This window comes from Seriola lalandi, unplaced genomic scaffold, assembly GCF_002814215.2.
Source record: "Seriola lalandi dorsalis isolate HSWRI2012SDOR001 ecotype SW California unplaced genomic scaffold, Sedor1 jcf7180002054961, whole genome shotgun sequence".
NCBI classification, from domain to species: Eukaryota; Metazoa; Chordata; class Actinopteri; order Carangiformes; family Carangidae; genus Seriola; species Seriola lalandi.
Window position 1 is genome coordinate 105701 of NW_019525512.1, and position 12490 is coordinate 118190.

Below are 12490 nucleotides of genomic sequence, written 5' to 3' on the forward strand. Positions count from 1 at the left end.
GGGGGGGTGCAGAGGGAGGGGGGAGGGAATGAGGTGCCTGAAGACACAGAAACCTGGTAACGTCCCAATCAGACAAATCAACAGCTGAGCTTCAACCGCAGCAGCTCTTAAACTGGAGATCCGTGGACTCCATACTGTTCCCTGACAGAAGCCCCACAAGGATTTCATCACACTTCCAGTTTATAGCAGGAAAAAAAAATAAAACTCTAGAAACAAGCTCCTGTGAAAATTTCTGACACATTTTGCCTCCAAATCGTAAATTTTTCATAAGATAAGACATTTTTTTTTCTTTTTTATTCATGGAGTTTTAAATGTTTTCTTTAGTTTAAGAAATAAATTAAAAACAAAACAAAAGAATCCTTCAGTTTATTTGAATTTTCAAATTGAACTAATTTGGAGACACAGAAGAGCAGAGAGGATCATCAGTAAAGCAACTTCATGCTACCTTTCTGTTTTTACTTAACACCTTGTAGAGGACGAGATTATTATTATTATTGTTCTGTCCACAGAAAAGACTTGGAGAACAGAGACTGTGATGAGGAGAAAGACTCTGGTTTCGGTAAAATATTGAAAAAGCAAACACGTCCCGTCTCGTGTCACTGTTGACGTTGTCGATCGGGCGACAGCGTCACCTCACCCTGGAGGTTCCCTCAAGCTGCCTGAACATAACCAGCGAACGTGTTAAAAATGTTTCTTTATGTTGTTAAAAAAATATACAATATAATCTTTTTGTATAAAAACTGAATTTCTTGGCTAAAAGTGACAAAATAGTTGTTTTGTGATTTTGACTATTAACTTTTTTTTTTTTTTTAATTAAAATGAACTTCTGATGTTGACACAAAGTTTTTCTAATGTTTACATGATTATTTAAGAAGTAGAATCTGGAGAAATAGAATATAAATAAACACATAGTTGGAAACAGACATAATTAGAAGTTGTAGATGTTTGTCCCTTCTGGCTTTCCATAGGAAAAAGTTAGAGAAGATCTACGTTTCAGTAATAAATAACCGTTCACAGACGTCCTTCCTAAACACGTCTTTGCATTAAGGATTTGATTGGAATTATTTTGCAGGGAGAATTTTAATGTTCCAGATGGAAACACTGTGTCCTTGTATTTTTGAGATGTTAAACATGAAATATTATCTTCTGTCGGCTTTAAATCAAATTCAGAGACCTCATTTCCTCACTGCCAACACTCCCCAGAGGAGGACGGAGGGAGGGAACAATGGCAGGACTGAAGGAGGAGTCAGAGAACAAAGGAAAGAAAGGAGGAAAATGAATTGTGGGACTTTTGGAGCTGAATGCTTTGGGTCGGGGCACTGACTGCGGCGGCGTTGGCCATTGGGCTGCAGTAAGGGGTGGAGGTGATGGTGGAGGTGGGCGACGCGGCGGCTCTCCTTACAGCCAGATACTGTGGGGTGAGGCCGCCCAGGCCGGTCAGGCTCCCCCAGGTGGTCGCACTGTTGAGCTGCTGCATCTGCTGCGCCAGCTGCTGCTGCAGACGCCGCTGCTCCTTGTCCTTCTGCGTGTCGGCGAACTTCACCACGATGGGAGACGAGCAGCCCTGCAGGGGGGGGAGGAAGAGATGAAAAGGAAGAGAGGAGGGGAGAGGAGAGGAGAAAGGAAACATAAAAAAACAAGCAAAAATTAAAAGAGCAGAAGAGGAAACAGAAGAGAAAGAAAAAAGGAGAGGAGAGGAAAGGGATGAAAGATAAGAGAAGATAAGATGGAGGAAAAGAAAGAAAAAGGAAACAAAGATGAAAAAGAAATGAGGAGAGGAAATGAAACGAGAGGAAAAAGAAAGACGAGGGGAAGAGAACAGATGAGAAAGGAGAGGAAAAAAGAAAAAAGAGAAGGGAGGAAAAGAGGAGGATGAGGAATGGGGAGAAAAAGAAGAGATAAAAAGATGGTTAGATAAATGTGTTTCTTTACACACACACTTAAAATATAATCACTGTATATAATGAAATGATTGATTGTAGATGATGTATACATAGAATAAAAGAGACACACACACACACACACACACACTCGGTGACATGCGACACACACACACACACACACACACACACACACACACACACACACACACAGAGTCACACAGGAAACTTGAGTCTAAAGCCAGTGGGGCTTTCTTCTTTCCCCCACAAGGGCTCAGTTATCTCTGAGTCCAGAAGGGTTTCACCAGAAACAGATTTCCTGTGTTCTCCAACTATTTCATCATCTCATATGAAGAAAGACTTGATGTGTGTGTGTGTGTGTGTGTGTTAGTGTGTGTAAGTGCCAAAGTGTGTGTGTGTGTGTGAAAGAGAGAAAGAGAAAACGAGACAGAGGGAGTGATTGGGATGTCCAGAAAAAGAGGTGGCGAGGGCGAGAGGGAGATGTGGAGATTTGGACAAACAGAAGGAGTGTGTCTGATTGAGCAGATTTCAATCCCTCTGAGAGCTGTGTGTGTGTGTGTGTGTGTGTGTGTGTGTGTGTGTGTGAGAGAGAGAGAGAGAGAGATGAATGAACTGTCTGACTCAAGGTGGGCAACATATCGGACATCTAGCACACACACACACACACACACACACACACACACACACACACACACTTGCAGGGAACTGTAACACGAAGGAGTAAAAAATAAAATAAAAAACCTCCACAATGCTCCTGATTAAAGTTGCAGCGACGCCGAGACGGTAAGTCATAATCTATCGCACCACGCCGTTACTCACACGCTGCAATCAAAGACTAACTAGCGGCAAATCCGCTGGAAACAAAGGCAGTCTGCCACAGGAGGATAAAAACCTTTTGATTGAAACATTTAGTCTGAGACACGATCGGCGCTCGGCGGGGGAGAGGAGGGATTCGGCTCCTGTGCTCAGTCACGGCGGCGGAGGTGCACGCAGGTATACGTGCCGTCGTGTGTCTCCATACAGGGACTGTATGTACGCGCCCCTTTACCTGAACACGAGAGCGCGGATCCTCTTTTGTCACTAACTCTAATTAGTCAGATCTGACGGTTTCAAGCAATAATTACAAACTTCGTCAGCTCATCAGACTTCCCAGCATGCACTTCATTTGGATTCAAACACTCAAGAGACCCTTCTTCTGAACTGAAGAGAGTTTCACGATGGAGGTTCATTTTTTTCCCCCTTTAGTGCATCTCAGATGAGTATGGAAGCAGCTAATCATCGCTACTCATTAGAAATCCATTGATTGATTGCTATTTTGATTGACTGATTAATAATCTCGTGTATAAACTGTGAAAATGCCCATGATGACAATTTCAAATGATTTGTTTGCTCCTTTTGCCAGAATAAATCATGTAAACAATCAAAATTGTTGTTTAATAATTTCAGATCGGTCACGGCCTGAGTTTCACATGTGTTTCCTACATTTGATCACGTCACACGTGTCGTAACGTGTCACAAATACTGCAGATTTTCAAAGTTTCAAGTGCAGTAATGTGAGTCCTGAAAAACAACAAACTGTTACACCACGAACATGTTCCAAAACCACGTTTCCCATGTGGCAGCACGTGTTCCACACAAAGAATCACATGCAAATATGACCACATGTGATTTAGATTTTTTGGTGTAAGGTGTGAAGCACGTGTAAATCCAAAGAATCAATCAACCCAAAGACAAGAAGAGACTAAGTCAATCAATCAATCAATCAATAGATATATTATATAATAGATATTTTGACAGTGATAAGGAACAAGATGTCACGTGAACATGGTCGTTACACGACATGCAAACACACACAGAATGTTGCATTAAACTTTTTCTCTTAAAATGTCGAGTACAGTGGTTCTCAAAGTGGGGCCCGGGGGGCCCCGAGGGGTCTTGTGGGGGTTCCTGAGGGTCCCCGGAATCAGTCACTGTAACTTCATCAATAAGTCACGCAATCAGAGAATGTGTCCTGCTAAGCTAGCAAGGAAGTGAAAATACAGCTGCTAATTCAGAGCCTGGCCTGTGGTGTGTGTGTGTGTGTGTGTGTGTGTGTGTGTGTGTGTGTGTTGTTTTTTTTTTTTACAGTGTACTTGTACGTTTGTGTTTCCATGTGTGCGACCGGACAACTCCCCCTCCGCCGGGCCGGGGCTCGACTTTATCAGCCGAAGGAGCGTGTCTCCTGTCTGACGGCGGCTCGGCCATATTTACTCCGTCACTCCAGCAGTCATTTCCCCCTCTTTATTCTGACCGCCGACAGATAAAGGAGAGGAGACGACGAGAGAATTGCATTCGGAGGGAGAGTGTCAGTCTGGGGGCCTCGCCACTGCAGTCAATTCCCCTTGAGACAGGAGCTCCCTTTCCCTCTCTGCTAAATATCTCATTACTCCAGCTGACACCCAGCGAGCCGGGGGAAATTCAGCCCAGAATGAGAGTCCTGGCGTGGGAGAGGGGCCGAGGGATAGGGGGGGCTCCTGGTGATGCCGGTTCTCGCTGAAAAACTGGGCAGCGCTTTAAAGCAACACGCCGCATTTTTCAGGCTCCATCGGCCCCGTTGGTCAACTTTGCCCTGAAATGATGAGAACATGTGGAGGGGGAAAGTGGCGGCTTCTGCCATCTGTTGGTTCTTTTCGCTCAAAGAAACAAATCACCATTGATTTTACCGTAGGGGTATTTTTAATAATTCATCATAGATTAGCAACAGCTTGAACTTTCATATATCAAACGGCGTGTGACTCCAGTGCTAATCAGCCGTGAGTGAGATGAAACATCACTGTCCGGGGAGAAACACGTCTTTACTCAGGTGACGCTGAAGGATTTCATGCATTACATGAAATCTAATGACATTTTTGATGCATTTTTGATTCTTGCTACGGCCATTAAATGAATTTACATTCAGTAACTACCATTTACAGTAGTTTTCACTGTTAGAGAAAAGACCAACTGACAGCTACAGCTTATTCAAAATACTGCTGCTGCTAAAGTTTCAAACTAAAACTAAGAAAATGGAGCATCTTACATCAATTACTACTTAATTTAAAGTTTTACTTATTGTCTAAATATCTGCAGGAGCTGGTTAGTTACGGTTAATCATTTAATCTTGCACTTTAACTAGATATTTAAAGAAAACAAACAAACACAGAGTTCTTCCTGTTTCTGTTTCATACTACAAGTGTTCCAATTCGAGACTTTTATTGTGAAGCAGTGACAGGAAACAGTGTATTTGTCACAGAGGTTTGTGTTCAGTTTTAAACATTGCAGAGTGACATCAGATCGTCAGCCTGACTTCTTCATTGAATCATGAAGTTATTTGTTCGCACTGTAAAAAGATTCAGTGAGCCGTCACCAGAAGAACCAGGACTGAAATTATAAGGATTATAACTTTAACAGGCAACAGAGAAGAAGAAGGAAAGCCGAGGAAACCCATTCGATTAGCTGATAAACACCCCTGTTTTTCCTCAGCTCTCACTCTTTTCTTTTTTCAGAAATTGAAGGGTGTATTGAGACTTTCTCAAATTAACCACAGGCACAGTTCTGTTCTCGCCACCCTTTTTTTTTTTGTGTGTTAAAATATTTGAGGAGCCTGTAATGTTTCTAAGTATTTGTTGCTGATGGGCTGTCTGTGAAAACCCTGCCGCTGGGTGCAATTATACCTCATGTTGTGTAAAACTAAGTCTGTAAACCATCTGATTTGTTTGGAATTGGCCACTTTTGAACACAAACAGCAGGGGGCGACACGACGGCTCTGCCTCTTTCTGGGAACCAAAATACTTCACTTGTCTCCTGTATATCGTTACCACTTTAAAAAAAAATACACTGGCTTTATTAATAACAGGCAATCATGTTATCCAGCGGAGGAAAACTAATTTACAGCCATGAAAAATAAAAAAAAAAGTTGTTACCGTTTTGTCTTAAATAGTCTCTGGTTTCATATATTTTAATAATAACATGTCATTAACTCGATGTCAGGTGGGATGTTTAGCTGCAGACAGTCTGTCTCCCATGTTGCACAACTTTTCACATCTTAGGAAAATAAAGCGCTCGCAGTCTCACGGGAACCTTTTCTCACCAGGAGATGTTTCTGCAGGGAAAACGCTTTCTGAGACAAATCTACAACACAAAAATACCAGTTTAGATACACATCTTTACAGCGTGTACCGTACACTAACATGTCACTCAGCGAGTCGACTGTCCCTCACAGACGCTCTCCGAACACGGGGGGGGGGGGATGTCATCCGGTGTCCTGACATCACCGCACACCTGTGACTGACAGGTGGCTGATCCCGTGACAACCTACAGTCTCCAAATAATACTGCAGGCCTAGCAATAAGCACCTGGCGTAATTATGGCATCCACATTTATAATTATGTAATTACAGCATGTGGAACATACATCAGCAGCCGCTTCAGGCTGTGATGACTCACTCAAAAAAAAAAAAGAAAAGAAAAAAGTTCAACTTTGTCTGTGACTCTTTTTTTTTTGCGTCTCGACTTAACCAGGAAGTCACTGGGCTAATAAACCTGAAGCCGACGCTCTGAGGCAGCTGCCAAGAGCGCATCACACATCACTTCCCATCACCACCCCAAAACGCTTTAGAAGCACTCGCACAAACTGAATTTATAAGCTCTAGTGCGTTTACCTTGAAAATCAGTCTCTCGTAGCTTTCAAGAGAGTTTATGTGCTCTCAACCTTCTCCTTCTCATTTACTTACCGCTCACATGGCCTTTAAATGTCAAACCATGTGATCCTCCGCTGCTAATAGGGCGGCGGGAGGAGTTTGCGCGTTGTTTTAAGTCAAGTCAGAAACAGAGAGCATGGTAAATTTACACTGCTTGTTCACTGTTCCCTAAAATTGAACTTCTGTCTTCTCTCTAGTTTCACAATTTGCTGTTTAGTGATTCAATTTTAATGTTTTGATTTGTTGTTACTCTCAATAAAAAGTCTCCTCAGTCTTATCTTGTTTTAATAATCTTATGCAAATTTGAATTCACAGTTTAAACTCAACAGCAGCACAAACTGCAGCTTCTCTAAAACAGTGAGGACTTACTGCAGGTCTGTTGTGTTTGACTGCATTTAATAATATATTGAACTGAGGGTGTGTACTTGTACTACGGTATGTTTAAAACTAATACTACTTATACTATTCTAGCCGATCCTGCTCCGCTCCTGAATGATAAATATCCAGGTTAGGTGAGGTCACTTCCTCTTCCTCCACTCACTTTCCTCTCTGGAGCTCTAGTAACAACAGGTCGGTGAGCCAATCAGAAGAGAGGAGGCTCTGAGCCGCCACTCTTCTGATTGGCTGACTGTTTTCTGAGTGATCCAATAAAAATATAGCATTTTTAAGGTAAAAACACTCAACAGAAACCAAATCCTGCAAGGTTTGGATGGTGGGTCCAGGTGGGCGGGGCTTGGGGCATGGCTGACAGGGCGGTTACTGCTTTGTTGTGACATCACAAAGTCACAGGAAGTCCTGACGGCTGGTTTTAAGGCTCAGTTTCTGAATACAGGCTGTGTGCGTTTCTCTGTGGACTGAGGCTTTGATACTTTCACAGTATTAATATAGAAGCTAGAGCTGATCTATAATCACACTACACATGGACACAGACCTTTAGACTGGATGGAACTTTAAGCCAAACCGTTGTCTTCCTGGTCTGTGAATTAACCTTAAAATCTTTAAATAATTTAGCAAATCCCACCTGCTACGTACCAACATATGCATTTACACACACGAGGCTTTTAGTTTAAAACACAGTAAAGTGACTCGGTGCACAAAGGTTTTAATTTTGACTGCGACTCCTTCTGTTACTAAACATATGGGACGACGCAGCTTTACACGGCGTCTTCTACAACATCAGCCCCTGATTAATCTAATCTAATATTTTCCTTCTGTATCTGTCGCCTCTCTTCACCACAGTTGACAGATGTGTTTGTTCGCTCTTTAAACAGACACTGCTCTGTTTTCTCTCACGCTCTAGTTAAGCTCTCGCCTAAACGTGCTTGAACGCTTGTGCATTTATGGTTGTGTGTGTATGTGTGTGTGTGTGTGTGTGTGTGTGTGTGTGTGTGTGCAATGAGGGCAGGATGAATGTGCAAGTGTCACGTGGAAAGAAAAATAAATGAAATAAAGAGGAATCAGTGTTGATGGAATTCAGCACAGGGAGGAGCTGAGGGCTAAATGAGTCTTTATAAAGGGAGTGAATAATGTAAAACACAAATCAACACAAATACAACAGGATGAAGCCGACCCACTTCTCCTCTGGTGTGTCTTTAGAGGGTTGGACAGTGAATTACCTGTCTCGCTCATATCCACTTTCATTACGGCCTGACATTCAGGGAGCATGTGTGTTTGCGTGAGGTGTGTGTGTGTGTGTGTGTGTGTGTGTGTGTGTGTGCATGTGCACCTGAATGTCACGCCGTAATGAGAATGGATATGACAGTGACAGGGCCATCGACGAATGGAGCGCCCGGCCTTTTTTTTTTCTTTTCTTTTTTCTCTCTCTCTCTCCTGACATGTGGTGAGTACGTGTTGGGGAAAAACACACACACACACACACACACACACACACACACACACACACAATCTTGCTCTATCTAAGACAGTGGGGTGCAATAGAGCCAAGACAATAAGCAAACTCTATTTACCAGACCTCATTCCCTCATTCGGACACGAAGTAATTACTTTTAAATTGCAAAACTGAGGAACATTAACAAACGGATGCGGCAATTTAGGTCCGCCTGGGGCTAGACAGCTTGTTTTCAAATGGAAATGAAGGTATTTTGCCATTGTCCACTGCAATATCGCTGTGTTACGGTTTAAGGCTTTTTTTTTTTTGCGTGCCTGATAAAAGCGAGGGACACTGGCAGTGTTTACCAGGCCCATTGTGGCAGACGACTGCTCAGAGCGAGGATAATTCTAGCTTAATACTAACACTGTCGGAGGAGAGTGTCATTCCTTCTACTCGGAAAGACAGACACACTGCTGCTGCTGCTGCTGCTGCTGCTGCTGCTGTTGCTGCTGCTCGGCCACATAAATCAACACAGACACTTCACTGATATTCGCAGGGTGACAACATAAACAACAAAAAAACCCCTAGCTCTCTCTCTCTGTCACACACACACACACACACAGAGGCAGACGGAGGGAGGAGCATGCGTTTTCCCCATGTCAGGGTCACAGCACATCAATAGCAGCCATGATTATCATGATCAGCTCTAATGAGGGGGCTACGGGGGTGAACGCCACTCGTCTTTTTCTCCCTTTAACACAGCCTGTTATTACCAGTTTTTTGTCTCTCCCTCGCTGACTCACACATGTACACACACACTCGCATTTCACGGTTACACCATGTAATTCTCTCCCCAATAACAGGCCTGTCATCCCGCCCTGTCACCGGGCCTGACAATGCTGAGACAAGGGCGCCCCAAAAAGAAAAAAAAAAAAAAAAAAACGGGTTGGGGGAAACACAAAAGGCGCGGCGGCTGAGTCCCCCCATTACGGCGCCGCCGGGGTCGCTGTGCAGCTGATGAGGTCTGTAACGCCACCTGCCCATTGTGACTGCTGTGTCGGGGGGTGATGGCTTTCTGTCGCAGTTTTGAGACTTTGCCAGAGTTCGTCCTACTTTAGAAAATTCAGGATAAAGAGGAGACAGCACAGATTTCATCACAAGTGAACCGAGAAAAAAAGCCTCTCAGACACTGAGTCTGTGACATAGATCGCTCCTAAAGTCCCCATCCAGTCTACAGGTCTCTGTCCATGTGTTTGATTATAGATCAGCTCTAGCTTCTATATTAATACTGTGAAAGTATCAAAGCCTCAGTCCGCAGAGAAATGCACACAGCCTGAATTCAGAAACTGAGCCTTAAAACCAGCCGTCAAGACTTCCTGTAACTTTCTGATGTCACAACAAAGCAGTCACCAAGCCCCGCCCACCTGGACCCACCATCCAAACCTTGCAGGATTTGGTTTCTCTGAGTGTTTTTACCTGTTGTTACTAGAGCTCCAGAGAGAAGCCTGAGAGAGGAGATGTCAAACTACACTGAGAAGGATTTTGGTTCTTAAAATATATCACAAATATATCTTCTGATGGATCAACACTTCAAAATAAAACACAGAAGAAGAGGAAAACATGGAGCTTTAAACGCTGATCTCTCTATTGGCTCTGATCAAACATGACTTTTTTGGCGTCTGGCGTTAAAGTTCTGCACCTGAAACCTTCCTGTCACGGCACCTTGAAGACTAAACTCAGGTAAAAGCGACTGACTCACCGTGACACACGGGGACGCCGATGATTGGCAGGAGGAGAGAAAGAGAGAAAACCTGATACTTTATCCGGACCTGTTGTAATCAGGTCAGGTCACAGAATCCTTCCTGCTGTGGAGGAGGGAGAATAAAACCCCACTTTTCTTTCCCACCTGCAGCTCTGTAGATAACGTCTACTACACGTCAGGTGTGTTATTTACTTAACGTTGTTCGTAGTGAGGATTGTTTTTGTGTGTGTGCAGTTTCTCTGTATCTAAATCAAGCTTTAACATGGAGAATGTTGCATGTTGTTCAGGTTTTAAATCTCAAATTTGTCATTTTTGGGCTGAATGAATAAATCGAGTCGATTCTTCAACAGATTTTTCCGTCAATTTTCTCATTAATTCAACAGATACAGTATATTACAAAACTCTGCTGCCTGATTTGAACAGTTCCCAAAATGAAAGTGATTTTATTTGAGTTTAAAGAAAAAAAAAAGAAAAGAAAAGAAAAAGCACGAAAATAATTGAATCTGTGTTTAACTTAGTGTTGCTGCAGCTTTAGATTAATGTGACCGGAGCCGTGCTGGAAGTGAGATGAAAACGCTACGAGGCCGAGAGAGTACAGTAGGAGGTCGTGACTCGGGGGGCAAACACACATTCAAACATGAGACCCACATATTACATATTAAATTGGCAGCACACTGACAAGAGTGAAGTGCAGCTATAAAAGGAGCGAGAGAGGCAGAGAGAGAGAGAGAGAGAGAGAGTTAAAGAAAGGGCAAGAGTACAGTACCTCCATAGTCTGAGACTGGTGCATGGCTTTGATTGCATTCTGTGCCATAGCTCTGGTGGAAAACGTGACAAACGCACATCCTGTAAGGGAGGGGAGAGGAGAGGAGGGAGGGATGGAGGGACAAGTGGAAGGGAGGAGGGAGGAGGGCAGAAGGGCAGGAGGAGGAGGAGGAAGGAGGAGGAGGAAGGAGGAGGAGGAAGAGGAGGAGGGGGGGAAGACAAGAAAGAACAAAAACAAAGACAAAAGGGTTGGACACGTCGTTGTTATAAAAGAAAAAAAAAACAACAACCCAAAACAGAGATTGATACAGAGAACAGCTCACAGGTGGACAACAGTGTTCTCAGTCGCTGTAGGAACAACAGCCGAAAAAATGAGCACAGTGTCATGACAACCACAACCCGTCCCCGACCCCCTGTCCCACCACCACCACCACCCCCAACCCCCCCACCATCCACCGCCACCACAGGAACATCTGAGATTGGCTGTTGAAGTCTTCCCCGCCTCCCTCCTCCTCCTCCTCCTCCTCCTCCTCTTCGTCTCTTTCTGTTTCCGTATTTTTTTTGTTTTTTTTGTTTTGTCCTCTCGCTCCTACGCACCGACCAAATTAGTCATACCTGAATTCAACTGCTCTCTTCTCTTCAACAACTCAACAATGTAAATCAGTCCGAATTTGCATGAAAGCGATTTGAATTCTTTTGCGCCCTGTATTGTGTGTCTGCTGTCTCTTATACACATCTTAGGAAAAAAATCACACTAATTCAATCCACAGGAGAGACGAAGAGGAGAGAGGAAGACGTGAGAGGAGGTGTGGTCGAGCTCTCCTCCGTGACTGACACTGATTTTAGCCAATCAAGATGGGACGCAGCCTGGGGTAGTTTCAGGGGAGTTTGTTATTGGTTGTTTGCGGGCAGGGGGTGGGGGTGGGGGGGGTGGTTGGTTGATGGAAGGTTGTGTTTGTCTGGCTGGTTAGGGAGTGATTAGAGGAGATAATGTGAGAAGTGCTTCAACAACCCCCCAGGCTAATAATATGCTAACAAACTCACCAAGCCATGTTAGCGCAGCCAGACCTGAACTGATTACACACATGCTCACACACACACACACACACACACACACACACACACACACACACATGTTCAGGTTCGGCTGGCTGACTCGTGGCTTGGCTACAGAGGAAAAAACCAATAGCCTGGGTCATCAGATAGACTCTCCCTGGGTGTGTGTGGATGGGATGAAAGGGCAGAGAGGAAAAAGAGAGGAGAAATTGTGAGGATGGATAATGCAACAGAGAGAGAGAGAGAGAGAGAGAGAGAGAGAGAGAGAGAGAGAGAGAGAGAGAGAGAGAGAGAGAGGGGGGAAGGACAGATGTGTTGAGGAATAGATGTGATCATTGTCCTCTTCCACCTCTATCAGAAGCCGGCTGCTGCGGTGATAGAACGAGGCTGAGAGTGACGGATGTTCAGCTTTTTCTCCTGCTATGCGCAGATTTTCACACGGACCCCCCCCCCCGCCC

The 12490-nt window shown here is 44.1% G+C and overlaps 1 protein-coding gene across 1 annotated transcript in view; it reads right to left on the bottom strand.

Moving 5' to 3' along the window:
* The window catches only part of celf2 (cugbp, Elav-like family member 2), a 196909-nt gene that overhangs the window by 25379 nt on the left and 159040 nt on the right, over positions 1 to 12490 (bottom strand). The window contains exons 7-8 of the mRNA XM_087170811.1: positions 10978 to 11057; positions 1325 to 1564 (exon numbers count right to left, since the gene is read on the bottom strand). Coding sequence (XP_087026937.1) covers positions 1325 to 1564; positions 10978 to 11057 — 320 coding nt within the window. The remainder of the gene's footprint in view (positions 1 to 1324; positions 1565 to 10977; positions 11058 to 12490) is intronic.